At 32.5% G+C, this 21,893-nt stretch overlaps 2 protein-coding genes across 4 annotated transcripts; one reads left to right on the top strand and one right to left on the bottom strand.

The window, feature by feature from the left end:
• Window positions 1-3,359: 3,359 nt before the first annotated feature.
• LOC125816329 (thiamine biosynthetic bifunctional enzyme TH1, chloroplastic) lies at window positions 3,360-10,383 on the top strand. Of its 2 annotated transcripts, none has more exons than XM_049495919.1 (10): window positions 3,360-3,444; window positions 3,546-3,815; window positions 3,903-3,990; window positions 5,017-5,082; window positions 5,157-5,232; window positions 5,626-5,760; window positions 7,202-7,266; window positions 7,399-7,526; window positions 8,372-8,616; window positions 9,506-10,383. In XM_049495919.1, exons 1-10 carry the CDS (start codon window positions 3,388-3,390, stop codon window positions 10,035-10,037), a joined length of 1,662 nt encoding a protein of 553 aa, XP_049351876.1. In that variant the 5' UTR covers window positions 3,360-3,387; the 3' UTR covers window positions 10,038-10,383. The 2 variants fall into 2 exon arrangements, with proteins under 2 accessions (XP_049351876.1, XP_049351877.1); XM_049495920.1 differs by having other exon boundaries at window positions 3,361-3,444; window positions 3,903-3,977; window positions 5,007-5,082.
• A 2,725-nt stretch (window positions 10,384-13,108) lies between these two features.
• LOC125816337 (serine/threonine-protein kinase SRK2B) lies at window positions 13,109-17,355 on the bottom strand. 2 transcript variants are annotated; one of them, XM_049495928.1, is made up of 10 exons: window positions 16,944-17,355; window positions 16,566-16,709; window positions 16,283-16,357; window positions 16,051-16,152; window positions 15,879-15,932; window positions 15,673-15,765; window positions 15,492-15,584; window positions 15,016-15,120; window positions 14,832-14,930; window positions 13,109-13,778 (listed from the first exon to the last, which is right to left on the bottom strand). In XM_049495928.1, exons 2-10 carry the CDS (start codon window positions 16,683-16,685, stop codon window positions 13,437-13,439), a joined length of 1,083 nt encoding a protein of 360 aa, XP_049351885.1. In that variant the 5' UTR covers window positions 16,686-16,709; window positions 16,944-17,355; the 3' UTR covers window positions 13,109-13,436. The 2 variants fall into 2 exon arrangements, with proteins under 2 accessions (XP_049351885.1, XP_049351886.1); XM_049495929.1 differs by having other exon boundaries at window positions 16,566-16,704; window positions 16,944-17,117.
• Between the last annotated feature and the right edge of the window lie 4,538 nt (window positions 17,356-21,893).

Below are 21,893 nucleotides of genomic sequence, written 5' to 3'. Positions count from 1 at the left end.
GAAAATTATCGCCCTTAATGAATGGGGGGTATGGATTGTAATTATTTATGAGAGAATGGGTATTTCAGAAATTACTTTGGATTTGGGTATGAACTAGTAATTATTTTAGATTTTATGACCCATTTATGTAGTTTTCCCTAAAATTAAAGACTTAAGTTAATTAAAATTTATCAAAATACTTATACTTTATTTATAAATAATTATAAAATTTATATATATAACTTATCGGTTCGGATTGGTTATTTTTGCGGATAATTTTTAGAAAACCAAACCAAATTATATCGATTTTTCAAAATTTGAAACCAAACCTAACCAAATCAAACCAAATATCATTTTTTTAATCGATTTGGTTCGGATTGCGGTTCAGTTTGGTTTTATAACCATAGCCATGAACAACCCTAATTGTAGGTATAGTAACGATACAATACGATACAATGAGTAACAATGATTCAAACAGATTGTTAGGGGTCGTTTGGTTACTGGTTAGGGTTATGCAGGTATTAGTTATGTAGGTATTAATTATGCATGTATTAGTTATGCAAGTATTAGTTATGTAGGTATTAAGTATGCATGTATTAGTTATGCAAGTATTAGTTGTGTAGATATTAATTATGCATGTATTAGTTATGCATGTATTAGTTATGTAGGTATTAATTATGCATGTATTAGTTATGTATGTATTAGTTATGCAGGTATTGGTTATGCATGTATTTGTTATGCAAGTATTAGTTATGCATGTATTGATTATTTAAGTATTAATTGTATAATTATTAATTATGTAGGTATTATTTATGTAGGATTTAGTTATGTAGAAATTATAATACATATATTATTACTTATTGATTATTTAATTTATTATAAATTAATATACGTTTTTGTTTTCAAATCGAAAAATTATAAAGCTTGTATTCAAAATAAAAGCGTTACTCTGGGCTCAATGTGGACTACCTGATGGAGTTGCCTTTGTGCACACATAACAAAAATGTAACAGTTCGGGTCGCGGGGTTGGTTTGGGGAGGGGGGGGGGGGAGTTATGGGTTTGTTTTGGGGGATGGGGGGTGGAGGCAATAACGAAACTAAAAAAAATTGAGTTAGGCCAGTCCTTTTTAGAAAAAAATGATTTCTTAATCTTGTGAATTAATATTAAAATACATTATTATTTACAAACAAATAATTAAGTGAACAAATTAAGGGTAAATATGTAATTTTATTATTTTAATTCATGTATAACTAATACCCTCATAACTTATTCCACCTTCTACCATGCATAAAATTATACATAGATTTCTTCATAAGTTGTGTGAGTATTAGCTATGTAAAATTACAAAAATGCAACCAAACACCACATAAAATCAATACATGAATAATTTTTATACAATATTTGGAGACACACCAACCAAACATTGTATACAATTTATACATGAATAATTTTGATTCTATTTACAAACCAAACATGGTATAAAATTAATACATGAATAACCAAGTTTCATGTATTAACTTTGCCCTTATCCAGTAACCAAACGTCCCCTTACATATACAATTATGGTCAAAATATATAACTTCCATATGAAAAGTTTATCATATATAATTTGGTTAAAATATAACTTACACATAATTTGCATAGAGAAGATGAGAGAAGCGAGATTGAATGGTTTGAAAATGTGAAGAGACAGTGTGTGGGTGCATCACTGAGTAAGGAGGTGTGAGAGATAGGTTATAGTGGGTATGAGGAGAGGTAGAGGTAAATCGAAAAAATATTGGGAAAAGTTGATAAGACATGATATCACTCAAATTTGGATTAGCGAGGACATGACCTTAGATATGAGGATGTGGATATTAAGGTAGAAGGTTAGTGTGAATAGTATAGTGTTGTCTTACTTAGGGTGGTTGGTGTTTGTCACTGTACTAGTTGTATTACTGTAGTTCTTATTTTTTATATCTCATTGTTATTTATTATCACTTTCAATACTCTATTCTAGTATGTTGTGTATTATTTCGATTATTGCACTATTTTGTTGTAGTCGTTGGTTGCTTTCTTCTGGTAGACTTTGCACTTTTTTTCCCCTGGCTCACTATATTTTCTTCTTTATATATGAAATTGCTACATCTGAGCCGATAGTCTTTCTAAAACATTTTTTCCACATCCAAAAAATAATGATAAAGTTTGCGCACATTCTACCTTCTCTAAGTTTCACTTGTGAAATTTCATTGAGTACGTTATTATTGTTGCCAGGGTTATGTTGCATGTATTTGGTATGTTGTTGGTATATATTTTTGTATATGTCATTTTAAGTCTGGTGCTACTCTATACATACATTCAAAATCTAAAATATATATACAACTTATATTATTTATATATATGATTTAGAAAAGAATAACATTGTTTTTTTTATTTCATCGCAATATGAAATTTTAATCAAAACGAATTCTAATCCTCACCAAACTCCCTCAAGATAAACATATAAGCTCCAAAAGTTATTTTCAAACGTCTCCAATAACAACCAACCTAATCAAGCAACAAATTATCAAAACTTGATTTCCAATTAAAAAGCTTTGGAACTTTTGAATAACCATTAACGGAATTATTAGAATTCTAGTTTCCACTATTTAATTTGATCCTTTTTCCTCCTTTTTTAAAAAAATAAATAAATAATTATAGCCAACATTAATTATTTTTAAAAGGAGCACATACAAAGGCATATAACTAGACACATTTATATACTATTTTACAATTTATGTATATATTCTTCTCTCGATAAACTCGATCAATCATAACTATTATTGATCGCATAATATTATAATTTGCTCTCAAACTTGACAAGCAAATATTCTTTAAATTGTTCATTAACAAATTTAGTCGTCATTTTTGTTCAAGAAATTATAAAAAAATATTATTTACATATCGTGAAGTTTGTAGGCCATCTGGTTTAGCATTCAACTTAAGACTAATCGTTTGTCCATGTCCTTTTTTTTTTTCCCCAGAAAAACACTTCAAAAATAGAGTTTGATTATATTATTAAATAATTTTTTAAGATGTAATTCAAAATTTTAAAAGTAGCTTTAACCAATTTTTCAAGTAATTATTTTTCTACTCATAAAATATATAATATTTTTAAAAAATTTAAACATATATCTAAACACAAACTTTAAATTTCATTTCTCTTTTCTATTTCTTTTTTACTTTCTGCAAATAGCTGGGTCACTAGGAATTTCAACATGTCAAAAAAATTTAAAAGAAAATCTTAAACAAATCAGCTTTATGCTGTACGCCACTAATTGCCACATATCCAGCGAAGAATCACAAGTGATACGTTGGGTCGACTCTCACGGGTAAAAACCCGTACCCGTGGACTCAACATTTTCCCAAAAGCTTCATCCATCTCTCACATGGCGCATTTATGCTTTCAAGTTCTGTCCACTTCCTTCTTCACTCCCAAACCTCAGGTAAAATCTCATTCCTTCGCTTGCTACCCTATGATATTTACCAGGTCTGCACCTGTTGTGAAAAAGCTACACTCGATCCTCATACGAATTTCAATTATTAGATTCCAGTGCTGTTGAGTCCTGGCGCTGCTTGCATCAAAAGCATTCATCAATATAGGTATTTGTATCTCAAGGCAATGCAAGACGATAAGTTTTCCACGCCCCCGTGCGATGAGTCCAAAGTTAGAGTTCCGCATGTTCTGACGGTTGCGGGGTCCGATTCCGGCGGCGGCGCCGGAATTCAAGCGGATATCAAGGCTTGTGCTGCTCGGGGAGTGTATTGCTCCACTGTGATCACTGCTGTTACTGCTCAAAACACCGTAGGGGTTCAGGTATTAATACTCTTCACGAGGTTACAGTCTGTTGATATTTTGCTATTGTGTTCGCCTTTGTGAATTTTGTGGTGTGGTTTATTCTAGGGTGTGAACATTGTGCCGGAGGATTTTGTAGCAGAGCAGTTGAGGTCGGTCCTTTCCGATATGCCGCCCAATGTTGTAAGTATATCATGTTAATGTCTTGATGTTAACATCCATTTGATAATTTTATTTTCGGTATAGTATACATTAATTTGAGGAATTGAAGAGTGTAATAGTGCTGGTCATTGATTAGATTATCAATAGTTATAGCCACATGTCAGTCGAGTTATGATACTGCACCAAACTGGAATATGAGTATATTCTTTTTGGAGTATTCATATATTGCTAATTTGATGCTCCTAAGTTTAGATTTCCCGGCACAGGTTCAGTGTTTCTTAACTTTATAGTAGGATTATACTCCCTGTTTCCTTCAAACTCTTTGCTTTTTATGTGTCTTTCAGTGTTGCCATTGAAAACTGAATTAATCACTTGTTTCCAGTTGTATAAAACTTACATTGCCACTAGCCCACGACATTGTTACAGGAAATGACATATAAAGAAACTCATAACTACGTACCAATAACTAGTATAGATAGTTTAGGAGGAAAGGTTGGATGGCTGAAAGTAATGTAGATAGACCATCCCTTATAAAGGAAATGATTGGCTAATTTACTGGTTTTTCGAATTATCAGCACAATTTTCTTCAGTGATACATATTGGTCAAATTTCATGCTATTATTGTTTTTCAGTTTTCTTTTTGGAATCCAAATGTCACCATATATGTGAAATTAATACAATGAATTAATTGTTATTTGGTTTGTGGATACTCAGGGCGATAAAAGAGAGTTCCATGTTTAGTTAGTTTTGGGGACACTGGGATTTGATCCTGGAGGGGATTATTATCCTCTTTTATCAAATAACTTAATACCATGTGACAGGCGGGGTAAAATGGTTATTTTAGCAACATTAACCTACCTCTATACCCGACTCAAATGCTTTATTCAAGTCTACTCGATTGTATATGTTGCACAACTGTATATACAACCCGATCCAGTATTCAAGCTATACATGGAATGAGTATACCAACATTATTTGGACTAAGCAATCTACAGTTTCCATTAATGTCTCAGTAGTCTATTTTGCGTCACAGCACTAAGATTGTCTTAGGTGAAAACAGGTATGCTTCCGTCAACTGGCATAGTGAAAACCCTCTGTCAAAGTCTGAAGGAATTCCCCGTACAAGGTACACAATATATTTGTTCTGTTTTTGAAATTTCAACGACATTAACTATGCTGCTATCAAATGCTTGAAGACAGCCTTGGTGGTTGACCCTGTTATGGTATCCACAAGTGGACATACATTAGCTGGTCCCTCTATTTTGGATAGCTTTAGGTATGTCACCTTGAGAGTGATAGACTCTTTCCATGCCCTCTGTGTAAACTCATATATGGATTTATTGACTAAACAATTTTTTATTGCTAAATCTTCGGCTGCCATATTCATGAAATATAAATCAATCTCTAAACTTCCTATACAGACATGCCATCTATGGTAAATTGTCGCATGCTTGGATGGTTGGATTAAGCATGACCATCATTATGTCTTTAATTTACACTGCTTTTGTGATAAATTTTGGAGCACAATATATGAAACTTCATTGATATATGTAGTGATGTAATTTTTACATTTCTATGCTGTAATGTCGTGTGAAATCTTCTATGTTTATTCTCTATGTTTCAACTCATTGGATTATCTTGTCTAATCATAGCCTTTCATTGATACCAGGGAGGAGCTTCTTCCCATGGCTGATATAGTGACCCCAAATTTGAAAGAGGCTTCTGCTTTACTAGGCGGTGTGCCATTGGAAACAATTGCCGACATGCGTTCTGCTGCAAAAGCAATACATGACATAGGTCCAAGGTTAATTTTTGAGATTTTTCTTTCAAACAGTGAAATTGATACCTTGACCTTGTAGAACTTATGGACAAAGTCCATTTCTAGAAAAATTATTGTGCATAGCTATCACTTACAAGAGAGAACTAAATACCTTTTAAATACTTCAAACCATCATTTGCTTACAATGTAGCACCCACCCAGTGGCGGAGCTAGGATTTTTAATAAGGGAGTTCAAAATTTGAAGAACTAAACACACGAACTAACCGAAGGAGGTTCAACATCTACTATATATACATAAAAATATAATTTTAACCATATATAAATAGTAATATTTTCTGCCAAGGGGGTTCAGATGATGCCCCTAACAGAAGACTGGCTCCGCCCCTGGCACCACCCCATATGCATTTTCTCTATGCAAATCCAACTAGCCCGTCATTCTCAACCTTGTTTTATTGGTGATATTTTATGTAGAGGTGTGATATACACAAATTCTACATTTGGCTTCCACAGAACAGTAATTTGCATATGGGTCTTAGCACCCACACACTTGCAGTTAGTCTTCATGTTCTGCTATTAACTACAATGGCCAGGGTTCAACAGCTGAGCACGCTTCATCCGTGATTGCCGGAAATATGAGGCCCAAGTTGTTGATTAGTCAACCAAAAGCATTATGAATCATTAGAACTATAACGGTATCACCCATTCACATGTAGCAGGGAGTTATACACATCTCATATCTGACAGCTGCATGTCTTGAAAATAAAAAACAAAATTTTCACTTTCTCTAACAAGAGAAGACTTCGAGGAGATCTTCTGTGAATGGATCTATGCACTTCATCTTGCTTGGAGGGAAAATTAACTTGAGAGTGAACTACAACTGAATAAAATAGAATTTGTAGATGTGCTGATTATTTGATAGGCTCACTGTAAATTTATTTTTGCACAGTAGGGTTCCTGGCTTATTTGTAATTATGGTGCTGCCTTAGCTTAGTGGTGATTATATCACATATACATATCTTACCAGCTTTAAAAAAAAAAGAAGAAGAAGAAACTTGTAGATGCTTGAAAAAGGAGTTTAGGGGATCATTTTCTGGGTGCTCTAAACAGAGTAACTTCAATCCTTCTCCAGCTTCTCCTTGATTTGGGGCTATAAGAGTGGGAGAAGAATGGCCGGCATTTCAAACAGAAGGAGAATTCTCTTTTACATATTTGAAGGTTTAAAATTGTTTAGTATTCGGCAATAAGAAATAGAATAAAATCCTGCAAAGCTTATACTGGTTTAGTTGAAGTTTTTTCGTATTAGTTCAGAGTGTAGTGCAATTAGGGAAGATCTACAAAAAGTAAAATACAAATTAATGAAATTAGGGAAGATGTGTATTCTCTTCTTTATATTATATGTCACAGTTGAGTCTTTACAGAGGATTTTGTCTTCTGATGTGTTAAAATCTCTTAAATTTTTGGACAGAAATGTACTCGTGAAAGGAGGCGATCTCCCTGCTTCTCTTGATGCTGTGGATGTGTTTTATGATGGTATATCTAGTAATTTCTTGAGATCTTTGGGAATTAACTGTATGCTTGTTTTTGTTCTTACGTGAATGCTTTCATGGTTCTTGAATACCTACATGCTCATACATGTTACGGTCTTTTCAATTGATCTTATAGGGAATGATTTCTATGAGTTTCGCTCCTCACGCATAATGACACCAAATACGCATGGAACTGGCTGCACTTTGGCTTCTACTGTTGCAGCTGAACTAGCAAAGGGTTCTCAAATGCTTTCTGCTGTTAAGGTAATTGACTTAGTATGCAAGCTGGATATATGTGATTCTATACATTGCTGCAAAACAGATTGCACATTGGCTCAAGGTTAGGAGTTTATGGTGTAAAGGAACTTGAAAGCTTTGGGATGTATCAGGTCTGTTATGAGCAATAGGCCATCTGGTTGACCATATAAGAAAATAAAATCCAAGCATAAAATTCTGACTAATAATACAACATTTATTTTGCAGCATAAACTCTGCATCAATAGTATTAATTCTGCATAATTAATGGAGTACTACAATTTTAATCTTTGGTATAAAACTCTGCATAATAGATGCAGCTTTTGGTTTGTGACATTAAGCCCGGCACTGTTGCTAATGCCTGCATAACTTGTGTGGGATTCTTTGTATTCTTTTATGTAAAATAAAAGGTGAAGTAAGAATGTATATCTGAACACTAAAATATTCTTAATATAAACTACATAACAATATAGAAACCTCCATTATTATTCGCCTTTTAGAAACCTTATATAATTTTTCACGGCATAACAATCCTTGCACTGTAATTAGTACAAACTAGTCCACGATCCAAACAACCGTTTAAGGTGCAAGTACAAACACCTTACAAACAACGTTCTGTTGTTTTTTTTCTGCCCTTCTCCTGTTTGTACCTTTAATGAGGCAGTGCGAGGAGGGGGAAGAGTACATCAAATAACTCTGACATCAGGTAGTCAAAATTCACCCTCCAACCAACCATCTTCCTCTCTTTTAAATAATTGTGGGTCTGTGACAGTCCAAAAGATTATTATTGGATTCTCTGTTGATTATGGAATTTGCTCATTGCTTCATTTGATTCGACTTAATTGCTTTGCCAGGTAGCTAAACGCTATGTTGAAGCAGTTTTGTCTTATAGTAAGAACATTGCCATTGGAGGCGGGTGTCAAGGTCCTATGGATCATCTGTTGAAGCTTAAAAGTAATGTTGAGCGACGACCTTTTGATCCTTGTGATCTCTTTCTCTATGCTGTTACTGACTCAAGGATGAACAAAAAGTGGGGTCGTTCAATAGTTGATGCAGTAAAGGCTGCCATAGAAGGAGGTGCCTCCATTATTCAGCTGAGGTTTGTGGCTTCTTTAAAATTGGTTCACTTTCTTTCCTTCTCTCATTCTTCCTATTGATTCCTCCGAGTAAGAAAGAGCTGAGGATTGTATTTTACTAAACCTAGGGTGGAGAGACCTATAAATATTAGGACTATCACAAGTTCTACATATCAATATTCTGATACAGTAGGATTTCATGCTCAACCAATGTTGGACGGTCCCCATCGTACATGCATGGCTGGATAACTGGAGTGTGGATAACATAATACGGGAGGTCCAACACTGAAAAGCATAACAACAGGGATTGATCTGTCTTAAATTTGATACCATGTGAAGAAATTGGCCTTTGGCCCAACTCAACTTTAAAAGCTAGGTCATTCAGGGAGACTTGCCTAAGAGCATTTAAGGAGACTAAGACCCGTTCTCTCTGTCGATGTGTGACTGAACACAGTTACTAATAGCAAATAACATCTTCTAATAGAACTGACAATAACAATCCAAATGGCTGACTGATTTTAAATTGCATATTTAGCCTCTTTTGCAGTAGCATCATTAACTATTGACAATATCTCCTCAAACTTGAGAGGCATTTAAGTAATGCCCAATTGACTCTAGATCAAATGGCTCTTTTTTTTTTTAATATATAAAAAAAATGTAAAGTCTGCAAGAACTTTCAGAAGTCAGACTTATGGATGTTATAATCTACTCCCTCGTTTCATTTTATATGGCGTAGTTTAACTGAACACGGAACTTATGAATAAAAGAGAGGATACTTTTGAAATAAGAATTGCACCTTTCTCTACATAGTTGCCACAACTAAGCATTTTATTCTTAGATATCTTACTACCATTTTCAGTAGAATCATTGGATTTATATTTTGATGTGGACTTCCTTGATTTACAACTACAGGGAAAAGGAGGTTGAAACTGGTGATTTTCTGGAAGCAGCAAAAGCTTGTTTAAAAATCTGCCGAGTTCATGGTGTTCCTCTGCTGATTAATGACAGGATTGATGTAGCTCTTGCTAGTGACGCTGATGGTGTTCATATTGGGCAGTCTGACATGCCTGCTCATGTTGCACGGGCTCTTCTTGGGCCTGACAAAATCATTGGTGTATCATGCAAAACACCGGAGCACGCTCAGCAAGCATGGATAGATGGGGCTGATTATATCGGCTCTGGTGGTGTATATCCAACCAATACCAAAGAGAACAATAAGACAATTGGTTTGGATGGCCTAAAAACTGTTTGTGTGTCTTCCAAATTACCAGTTGTAGCCATTGGCGGAATAGGCATGTCTAATGCTCAGGCTGTAATGCGACTAGGGGTCCCAAACCTGAAAGGCGTTGCTGTTGTATCTGCTCTGTTTGATAGGGAATGTGTTATGACTGAGACCAGAAAGTTACTTGAGGTGCTCAAGGAGTCTACCAAAATAGCAAAATGAAGAAATGCTGGAGATCACCATACATTCTCTTACAGGCAATGCAACCTCGATTTTTGTTACTAAAATATTTCTTGATCAAATTTTTGGAAGTGAACTTTGCGTCTAGAGAAGTTAATCCAGGCACCAGAATTTTGATATCCTTTTGTCAATGCTGTGCTAGAGAGATTTATGATTTTTCATTGATCTTCTACAGTAGGAGGTTGAAAATACTGCAAATTCTTTAAGTTTACTGTACGTATTCATTGCCAAGGTTGATGTTTTACTTTGCTTTTCAAGATATTTTTGAAGTCATATTCCTTTCATAGATTTCTGATCTTTGTTATATTCTTCCTCGCCATTTCAGGTAGATTTTTGCGTTGGTATTAGAGGGTTTCTTATTAGTTCAGTACTTCCGATGGCGTCTTGGAGATATGATTCAAAAATCTTTTTTATTTTTTTGAATTCCGTGCCAAGTCAAAATAAGCAGAGTAAAATGAAGGATTTTACTTGGGGTTAAAACACCCTACCTCACCCCACTCACCCAATCACCTTGTACAAAGTACTTTCAACTTGCAATGAAAAAGATCAAAAGACACATTTACTTGAAATAGTTCTAAAATGACTGTTTTATGCGTTTGACCTAAACTTTTGATCATATCTCGTGAACGATTTGCTTATACACATCACGTGAAAGTCACTTTTACTCCTTTGTTTGGATAGACAAATGTCATAGGATTTAAAAAGTTTTATTGCCATTTTTACGGTTCAGTCTCAGTCACGTACCAAACAAATGAACAATTTGTAACATCATCCATTTTAAGTTGATTTTTCATATAGAGAAAACGACCTTTCTTCGTTGCTTGCACGGTGAGAAAATAAAATAAAATTCTACGCTGTCATAATTGCACTTGTTTCCATTAATTGATTCTGATCCAAGTTGCAATCATACAAAAGAACAAAAACAAGACCATGTTTGGATTGACTTAAAAAAAATACTAGTTTTAAGTTAAAAATAAAAAAATCAAACTTAAATGACTTTTAAGTAAAAAAAATATAAAATAGGAGAGACTTACTTTTAGTTTTTAACTTATTTTAATTTATTTTTAACTTTGCCAAACACTTCCTAACCTATTTTAAAAACTACTTGTGAATGCTTTTAAGTCATCTTTGATTATTTTAAGTTATTTTTATATTTGCCAAACACTTTCAAAATTTAAAAACTGATTTAAAAATAAGTTTGATCAACTTCTAAACTAATCCAAACACCCGCAATAATAATAGAACTTTCACATATAGCAAACACAAAATTCATATTTGTATGCTATAACAAAGTTTGCATAATTGTGTTCCATAACAAACATATATATGTATAATTCGCTATACATATACAAAAAAAAACTGTTGTATTCGCTATACATATACAAAGAAAGTAGTTGTATAATTCGCTATACATATACAAAAGAAAGCAGTTGTATACAAAAGATCAATTGTATAATCTGTATATGTATAAAGCGAGAAAGAGAGAAAGGCAAAAGAAAACTGGGCAGGGAAATATTTGTATTGTATAAGTATAAGTGTATAGGACGAAGATATATGTATTTGCATGTGTATATACAATTTTCTCTCGCTTTATACAAACAGAAGCGCAATTTATACATTTCGTTTCTATTTGTATAAGCGAGAGAGGCAAGGGTGGCGAGGGAGATTTGGGAGAGTGGCGAGTGAGATATGGGAGAGGGGCGAGCGAGATCTGGGAGAGGGGAGAGAGGGGAACAAAAATATATTGTATATATACAATTTCCTCTCGCTTATACAAACACAAATGCATTTTATACATTTGTGTTTATATAAAAGCGAGAGAGGGGAGTGAGACTGCCACCAAACGAGAGTGGCGAGCGAGATTCCACCAGGGAGAGTGGCGAAAATAACAATAGTTTGCTATAGGGTACAATTAAATCAAAGTATATTTATAACATTTAATTTGAATTAATAGTTTGCTATTATATATAATTTTCCCATAATAATATGATAGATTGGCTCTTGCCTTCCCTACTTCCAACAGAATCTTTGAATAGTAATAAACTAATAAACCAGTAAATAGAGCCCATAAAAGCAGCTGTTATACTCCGTCCATATTAATTTCTTTATCATGATTTTCTTTTTAGTTTTTTTTAGAAAAAAACATTTCGTTTTTTCCTCAACTCTTTAAACATGATCAGGATCACAAACTTGAAGCATAATTAGATATATTTGACATATCTTTGATTTAAGACCACAAATTCAATTTTATATTACTTTTTAAAATTTAGTGTGAAGTGAAAACATAACAAATAAGAAGTACTATCAAATATAGAACGTTGAAAAATACAGATGTGACTACTCTTGCAAGTGTCAATTGAGCTGGAATTTCATATTTCTCAACCTTGCTTTCACTCTTGGCTTTTCTAACCTTTTTTTCTTAACAAAAGAACGGCCTGCTTTATTCTAATTTTTACATCTCATATTTTGGATTACTATATCAAATATAGAACATTGCTTGATTAAAATCTAAATTTAGATGAATCGGTTAAAAGAAGAATTGAAATAATAATTAATTGTGAGGTAATCCTTCCTTAACTAAATTGATTAATATCATTGCTGTCATTGTCCACATTGAAAAAATATATGATGAATTGGACTCTAAAAACTGTACCATTAGGATTATATATCTTCTCATCTTAACTTCATCAACAACAACATACTATTCCCATAAAGTGAGGTCAGAACAGAATGTACGCAGATTATACCTTTACTTCAAAAATCTGCCTTTACTTCAAAGGTAGTGATGCTCCGAATCCCGTTAACACAAAACTAGAAATTAACTCAATAGTTTGGGTTTTCCCAAACTCATTGTAAGGTTCCAAGTTCAAATCCCAAACACGTTACCTTTACTTTTCTGAATCCACCATGCTTGTCATCCAATGTATGTAAAAACTGACGAGTTCAAACATCAACAGTAATAACAAAACTCATAAAAAGCAAATAAGACTGAAAGACCATAAGGACCATGTATGCAAATTCTCTGCATATATCCAAAATGCATACAACAAAACTTACCGAAGTTTCCTGTTAATTGTAACTCAGGCTCATCTAAGGTTCAACTTCAGTACACCAATGCCTTTGTCTTAAGGAAATATAATTCACAAGCTTCCTTACCTCAAAACTCGAAATTTACAGACTTCTTTTAAGTTCCACACAACAGAAGAAAGAAAATCTTGACACGACCAGGAAATGCCACACTTAATAGCTATAGTTTTCTACAAGCAAAAAGGATAAAGTAGGCCCAGGTGAAACAACTTTTACACAAACAGGAAATGCCAAAGACATAATAGGCTATATGTGTGTCCACAGTTCTCCGCGAGCAAGCAAGATAATTTACACTTAGGTGAGACGAACTTCCCCTAAGCTTTGGTGTGCTTGTTTCACTTGTTTGTCATATTCGTCTTCTTCTTCTTCATCCTCCTCCTCCTCCACTTCTTCATCTACATCTCCTTCCTTCTCCTCTTCTTCTTCTTCACCTGCCCAGCCAAAACCTGAGACTGAACGGGAAACTGGAGGAGGGGTCTTTGCCTCTTCCACAATTTTCATGATCTCCTCCACACTCTGAAGCGAAAATGTCGGGTTTTCTTTTCTATAATAGGCTGCCTGTGCTGCTTCTGTCAACTCCCTAGGCAAATTCTTCAAAAACCATGGGTGCGACTTGATTTCTTTGATTGTGATTCTCTGCAAAATAAACCTGCTTATTAGACAAGCCACAATATCCTCCTACTTAAAATATGTTACAACTTCCTCCTTTTTCTTTTCCCCCCTCCATTATGGTAAGAATGCCAGGAGCAGAGAAATGAAAGTAAAAATTTAATACTAGTGCATATGTTGTTTATTTATGACATGTTCCAGTGCTATACACACTTTATAATGTTGAAAGTTTGAAGAGATGACGAAGCAGACGTTGATTCAGGTTTTTCTCAAGGGTAAGATTGCAAATGCAGACTGCCATTACAATTATAGGAACAATTACAAAATCATAAATTACCATCAAATTGAGATATCACTTAACTTCCCCTCTGGATGATTCTGATTCTCTCTCATTTCGTAAAGCAAAGTTACAAGGAATCATTAATACAGTAGCAACTGAATTTAAAAAACAACTATCCCAACTCCATTTGTTTGGAGGACACACTATTAGAAGATAACGTCATCCTTTTGGGGAGAACTGATCGTTTAAGAATAGGGTAGGTAAGTGCAATAAGATCCGACTGACTAAACAACACTGCTTACTTAATGACACAAGCAATTGTTGTAGTCTTTGACATTTAACTCAAATTTAGTTGGAGGATTAAACAACAGAGTACCCTCACAAGAACCATGGAATAAGATTATCTAGTTGCATTCATCTAAATGAGCAACACCGATTCACTCCTAGAGTGCAGGGTTACTACTGGGACCAAGGATGACGCTCAGATCAAGTAAAAAAGGGTGTTGGAAGGTTGACGTAATTATCCAACATATCATAGTTCAAAGCTTTGGCTCAGATAAGGGCGATCTCAAATATACAGTATTTGGTAACACTGATGACCTAATTGGAGGATAATCTGTCAAATGTGCATGGATGAAAAAAAGATGAAAATGGCACCACAACGCCATATGCATAGACCCCATTGTGTGACAGTAAATGATGCATTAAACACATAACATCTCTATCAGATTGTTAGCCCATTGAAAATTCAAGCAAAACTTCCACTAGAATACACCCAATAAAGATAGAAGAGAGCATACCCTTGCAGAATTGGCAACAAATATGCGAGAGAGAAGGTGCCTACAATCTTGCGATATGTGAACATAGTCAGGAATCTTGTACTGTACCGCCATTATTCGCTGGAAGAGAAACATCAAAGCCAAATTAAAAGGAGTAAGCATCGCATGAAGTTCGTCGGATATATGAAGACTTGAAAATACTCACTTGAATAGTTTTCCTAAAGTTCTTTGGATCCTCCTGGTCTTCAAAAGGGTATGCCCCAACCAGCATCACGTAAAGTGTCACTCCACATGACCAAACATCAGCCAGCTGAAATAATCACAAGCAAATGTTCACGGCCTAAGAATAAAGATCAGTAAAAAAACTCTACCTTTAGGAAAGAAAGGGAGGGTGTAAGCAAAAAGATGCAATTTAAACAAAGATGGAAGCATAATCTGTAATTCAACAAGTCATAGAACAACTAGTTATAGTGGTTTCTTAACAAGAGTGGCTTCTTAACAAGTCATAGAGCGACCAGTTATAGTAGTTTCTTAACTATTCATAAGAGGAAAGGTAGTATATACCATAAAAATAAATGACACATATGGTAGCAAATTCAGCTCCACACAGATGTATGCCAGAGAAAAATAATTTGCATAATGCATTTCCACCAAATGTAAAAAATCACATAATTACTCTACCTTGCCATCATATTCCCTTCTGGAGAGGACCTCTGGAGCAATATAAGCTGGAGTCCCAACAGTTGATTTTGGCCTTGAATGCAACAGGGACGACTGCAATTGCAGAAGAAAACTATGAGCATCTTAGTGATCCCTATGGGGATAGTATGTCTATATCTACCATTCAGCAGAACACATCAACCTTTGAGTATCCAAAATCACATATCTTCAAGCGTGGAGCTGCACTTCCATCAAGAAGGGTATTCTCCAGCTTCAGGTCTCTATGACATATTTGCTGCAGAGGCAATGGAAATTTGAAGAGGACTAAGCTCCATTATATTAAAAAGATGGCATTTTATATATTCACAGTAATGAATAATTTTCTGTAGATTCTTGTATATTGCTCACCATGTTGTGACAGTAGTGGACACCTGAAATAAGCTGCTGGAAAAAGTATCTGGCCTAAAATTACAGAAGCAAGAACCAAATGAGAGAGGCATTCAAGATAGAGAATCAAGGCTTTTAAGATCCCATAAGTGTGGCCTTCTAAAATTACAGAATTTAGAAATTTTAACTATACCTCATCTTCACTGAACCTTCCTGCATTGCAAATGCGCTCAAACAGTTCTCCACCAGCTGCATATTCCATAACAATGGCAAGATGAGTGGGAGTCAATACCACCTACATCTCACAAAACAAATGAACAACATTTTAGGCCAGTTATTCATCAATTTTCCTTTCCATTTTCAATTGAAAACACCATGAAAGCAATAGGACATTGCGAAATAGTATATGATATGAACACACTTGCCTCCTTGAAGCGAATTATGTTTGGATGTCGAAGTGATTTATGATTAATGATCTCCCTTGCTACATTCTCATCAATCTACAACAAAAGTGGCATCTCATATCTAAGGAACCTTGTATGATATTGGATATAAAAAAGAGAGCAGGGGACCTGGTTGATTAAAGAATGTTTAACTGATAATTAAGAGAAAAAACACACACTAACAATAACGAAAACAATGAGCATCAGACATTTAAAACGATTGGAAGATGTTAGATTGATGATAAAAGACAGTAATTATGCAAACCTTGTGTCCTCTCTCAATGTATTTCATTGCCACGAGTTCTTTGGTCTCCTTGTTCCTCATGAGCCTTGCAACACCAAAATTCCCAGACCCTATATCCTTCACAAGCTCGTATTTCTCCATCTTCTTATCCTTAAATAAACTTCACTACATATAAAAAAAAAGAACCAAAAAAAAATCCCTTTAATTCAAAACCACAAAATCCACCAAAACTTGAGCTTCAAACTTTCTCCCCTTTGAAACAAATATCAAACCCAAATTCTGCTGCAAGATGCAAAATTGGGAATGAGGGGGTTTTCAATTTAACAAAACAAAAGATCAATCTTTAAAGCAATTTACAAAATACCCATAAAATCCCAAAATCCAAACTCCAAAACCAACCTGAATTCAACACCTTTAAGCTGAATTACAACGTAATATGAACCAAAATCAACATATATTCACCAAATCAGGAAAAGGGTACTTGAGAATCTGTGAATTTTAGAAGAACTAGGGTTTCTTGTAGCACAAAGATTGGGAAATTGTGGGCCTTTGAAGATGGGTAGAACAAAATTGATATGGGGTTATGGTGGGAGAAAGGGAGAAAGGGAGAGAAAAATGAAATCAAGATTATTAGCAGAGATTTGAAGCTAAAGCAAGGAATCCACTAGTGTGTGTCTGTGTGTGCATGAGACAGAGCGAGAGATTCTAGGGAGTAATAGGGACAAAGTGTGAATTGGTGAAGAGAAAAAAAGTGAAAAAAAAGGAATGAAGAATATTTCTTTTTTATTGAAAGCACATGCGTTAAAAGTCTTACATTCCATTATGAAAGTATCTCTTCCCTATTTATAGTAGTAGAAAATTATTCTACTTACTTTTTATTTTTCCTAATTAATTCGTTTATTTGATAGTAATATTAATTAATTTATTATAATATCCTTTAAATATGTGGTGAATTTCAACGTTTGTGTTAGGTATGGAGAAAAAATATTTTTTTAATTTTGTTATGCTTCATCGATCAAAAGACTTGCTTACGAAATTACTAGAAAATAAGTTTTTAAAAAAATCTTATTTTACAAGAAAATGTTTTCTTTAAAAAATAATTGAAAACATTTTCCTTGTACCAAATATACCCTTTAAGGCTATGGACTTGTCGGTGGATTCGGGTCAAAATGAGTCTGATGTCATGGTCCAGTTGTCTGGCCCAATCCAGTCCAACATCATTTTACGGCTACGATTAAAGTTTGCCCCCGACAATAGGGATTTTTTAGTTTGTTAAATAAAATATAGCAAGGAGATTTTATTTCATGTTTCATGTTCGGTACCAACCTTTAAGTTGTTTTATATTATAGCTTTGTAAATACATTTACTTGATCTTCAAATATTGTATTATTATTTTTACAATTGAAAATTATTTATACCTTCTATTTATTTTATTTTGATAAAGAGGATATATTTCTTATTAAGCTTGAATTTGGACATGTGATATGCAGTCGTGATTTCAAATCAATATTTGAACATAATTTTATATTTCGTAAAAAAAAAAAAAAGACCTGTCATTTTAGTTTTTATATAAGAAATAAGACTCGTGCTTGATATGAAGAGATTGTTTACACTATGAGAAAAGATTATATCAAGAATAACTAGTTACTAGCTATTATTGTTAACGAGTGGATCTTTATAAATTTATGTGTATTAAAAATTAGTGTATTCATATGCATGCGCTTCGTGCAGAATTAAATATATTTTTTGAATAGTTGAAATCGTTAGTTGACTATTTTTAAAAAAATAGTGTATAAGAAAAAAAATACAAATCGAGTCACCTTCTTGATGTTGTCTGTTCAAAAAATTGCTAGAAAGATATTTTTCAAAATGTAATTTTCGCTTAACATTGCCGATTAACAAAAAACATAAAATGTTAATCTGAAAATTTTCAGTAAATTGATTATCGTAGTTTCTCATTAAATTTAATAGATGTTATAACAATAATATTAGTTCAACCAAAGTAACATTAAATTTAATTCATTATAAATTATATGACTTTGTTTATGTATAAATCACTTGATTTCTAATACAAATAATTAAAATATATTTGTGACGCATAAAAGTAAGAAAAATACTTGAATTGTGTTTCAACATAGTTATACATGAAGTTAAGAAGTCAGTGAAATCTTCTTCTTTTTGTTTGACTTCTTTGATATTTGATTTTCCGTATTGTGATTAATCTAATATGTACTTGCATGCAGTGGCGGAGGGAGGATTTTCATCAAGGGGGTTCAAAAAAAAAAATTAATCACATAAATAATATCCACAAATAAATTAAATGGGTCGAATCGGATATAAACGGGTCGGATTAAACTGTCGAATCAAGAAGAAAAGGGTTTTTTAATATTTGACTTTATAATTAGGGATTAAACTAATAAATCCTAAATTCCCAATCAGCGTTAATTTTTTGGAACTAAACATCATTTTTTGATTGCATTATTATATTTTTAAATAAATTAAAACGCCTAAAATATAAGCTGATAAAAGAAATGCCTCTCCCCGGATTCGAACATGTGACCTCGCGTGCAGTAGAGTGAATTCCTGAACCCCCAACGCCACTGAGCTACGCCTTTGGTGTATGTTCAGGGGGTTCAGTACTATATATATACACGTATATTAAAAATTTAATCTAATATATATAGTGTAATTTTTCGACGAAGGGGGTTCGGATGAACCCCCTTCGTCCTACGTAAATCCACCCCAGCTTGCATGTCATATGATTTGTTAATATTAAAGGATCACATATTTCAACTTTCATTTTTGTATAATATCTATTGAGAAAAACATCTCAAGAAAAAGAAATTAAGTTGATTATATAACATTACATAAGAGATCATACTTTACAATAGAAAATAAAAGAATTGAAAAGATAACATAAAAAATAAAATGTATATTTATAAAAAATCATAGTATCATTAATAATTTGATGTGTTACTTATCTTTTTTACTATATAAAAATTATCATAGAGTGACAAAATATTAAATTTTCGATAATACATTAAGTGTCAAGTTATAGAAAGGTTTACCAAGAGTTTAATCAATATTTGTCCCTAACACATGTAGAGCAGTCAGAGAGTTTTATAACATTAAGCTAATCATTATTGTAGTCATCACTTATAAAAACAATATATGATAATGATATAACTATTCAAAAGATAACTCCTTTAATGTGGAAAATTTAAGATAAATTGTTTTTGCTTTAAATAATTATAAGTTAAATACATATTAATCACATATGCACATTTATTATAGTAGAACTATAAAAAAAATATTTCATATGTACATCTTAGTTATAATATCATAAAGAAAAATATTTTATGTATATGATCATACTACACATATGTTATTGGGAGAATTTAAAGTTGTTTTTGCAATAATTAAGAGAAGTTAAAGAAATAGTATTTTTTTTAGTTTTAATATAATTAATGTGATTAAGAGGAGAAAATGATTTGACTTTTGAGTTTTTATAATATGAAAATAGGAAATTTTTCTTATTTTTTTCATTAAATAATTTGTTTATTAATTAACAGTTTTAAAAATACTAAATAGATGATTTATTTATTTAATTACTCTGTGACCAATTTTTAATATGATAAATCATATCATATATTTTTAGGGGCAACAATATGCAATAACTATGAGAATTGTGTCATGAGTAATATTATATCTTTCAATTGTGACAGAAATTTAAAATATTAATTAGAAATTGATAAACAGGTATACACAAAAATAAAATTGTATAACTTTTCATTTTCATTCATTCGCATAACAATAGTAAGAAGAAGAGCAACGTTGAATGAGAAATAAAATGATAATTTAGCTTTCTAATATGTTGGTTAGTAGAGTTTCATAATTCAATTTTCGCTGAACAAAAAGAAAATTATATATCTAAAAAAAAACAAAAACAATAGAATAATTTTAATTGAAATCAAAACAATACATGAATGAATCTTCAAAATATTTGAAAACCATTCAAACTTTTGAAATAATATATGACCATCTCTCTTAATGAACTCTTTCAAGATCATTTAGTTTCCTTCTTCATTTTGATGAACTTGTACCAAACTAATGTGAACATCTATGTGATGAATCTTGAAGAATATATCCATGATCTATACGATGGATTTTTAATAAATATATATATGATCCTTATCAAAATGAAGACCATATTGTGACATTATTAAGTATGTGTTTGATGAAAAAAATGAAGATTTTGTTTTTAATAAAGAGGAAAAAACTATACTAATAAAAAGAAGGAATGAGAAAGTGAAAATGAAAATGAAAAGGAACGTTCAACATGTCCATATATAATTGTTATTCATAGATTATGTAAATCATAATAATAGTTAGAAAGGAATCGAAGAGACATGTTATTTAAGTGGGGAATGTAAATAGATGGAGGTTAACAAATTATTTAATGAAAAGAAATGAAGAAAAAAAAGCAAAAAAGATAAATAGGAATGAACATCATAGAGAGGTGTCACATCACATTATCTATGTTTCTCCTTTATATATATATGATTTGTAAGATATTTCGATGTCTTATTTTTATGAACTATAATTTGCTTATTTGGTAGAGTGTATAAGAAATGATTTTTTAAAATTGTTTTTACAGCATATAAGTTTTTTATATTTATGAAAAAAAAATACAAGTTAATAAATTTTAAAATACAAATCCAACTAAATTTTTAATTTAATATTAATTAAATTTCACATTATAATTTCAAATTGCATATCCAAATTGCTCCGATATATAGCTGGAGAATACCTCTTTCTTCCTCTCAAGCCAACAAAATCATCCAAAATAATGGTCAAATATATGTTATCGTAACTTGAAATTATTGAGATCTATTTTATCCTTTATATCACATATCAATGATGTACCGCGTTTGCTTGTGTCATTTTACTGATTTTTTGTTTGCTCATCCTTCCTTTCTTAATATGTGTTTTTTTAGACAATACAAATTTTCAATACAAACATTCAAACATTAATATAATTATTGATAGTCAAATTATAATAGTAATATCTAAAACTGATGAACTTAATATAATTATTGATAGTCAATCTAAACTCATGAACTACAAGGACAAACAACTAAAGATAGAGATAAGAATGAAGATAAGAAGTTTAGATTTTTGAAAGATGATGAAAGGAACAAACAATTTCTTCACAATATATATAATTCCCCAAAATCGCAAATGACAATTATTTCAACTTTACTCAATCTGGATTCCAAGCAAAACTAATATTAAATTGTCTAATTCTTAAATCTCTTTGTGATCTAACCTCAGACCCAACAATTTGAT

Source organism: Solanum verrucosum, unplaced genomic scaffold, assembly GCF_900185275.1.
Source record: "Solanum verrucosum unplaced genomic scaffold, falcon-dt-bn FXZP01000261.1, whole genome shotgun sequence".
Taxonomy (NCBI): domain Eukaryota; kingdom Viridiplantae; phylum Streptophyta; class Magnoliopsida; order Solanales; family Solanaceae; genus Solanum; species Solanum verrucosum.
Note: the sequence above shows the minus strand (reverse complement) of the source record. Positions and strands in the feature narration are given on the sequence as shown.

Coding starts and splice junctions, on each gene's coding strand:
- LOC125816329 (XM_049495919.1), top strand. CDS start 3,388: ATGGCGCATTTATGCTTTCAAGTTCTGTCCACTTCCTTCTTCACTCCC. Junction 7,267..7,398: donor TGTGGATGTGTTTTATGATG/GTATATCTAGTA, acceptor TTGATCTTATAG/GGAATGATTTCTATGAGTTT. Junction 7,527..8,371: donor AAATGCTTTCTGCTGTTAAG/GTAATTGACTTA, acceptor TTGCTTTGCCAG/GTAGCTAAACGCTATGTTGA.
- LOC125816337 (XM_049495928.1), bottom strand. CDS start 16,685: ATGGAGAAATACGAGCTTGTGAAGGATATAGGGTCTGGGAATTTTGGT. Junction 16,153..16,282: donor ACATAATTCGCTTCAAGGAG/GCAAGTGTGTTC, acceptor TGTGAGATGTAG/GTGGTATTGACTCCCACTCA. Junction 13,779..14,831: donor TTGTTGCCAATTCTGCAAGG/GTATGCTCTCTT, acceptor TTTATTTTGCAG/AGAATCACAATCAAAGAAAT.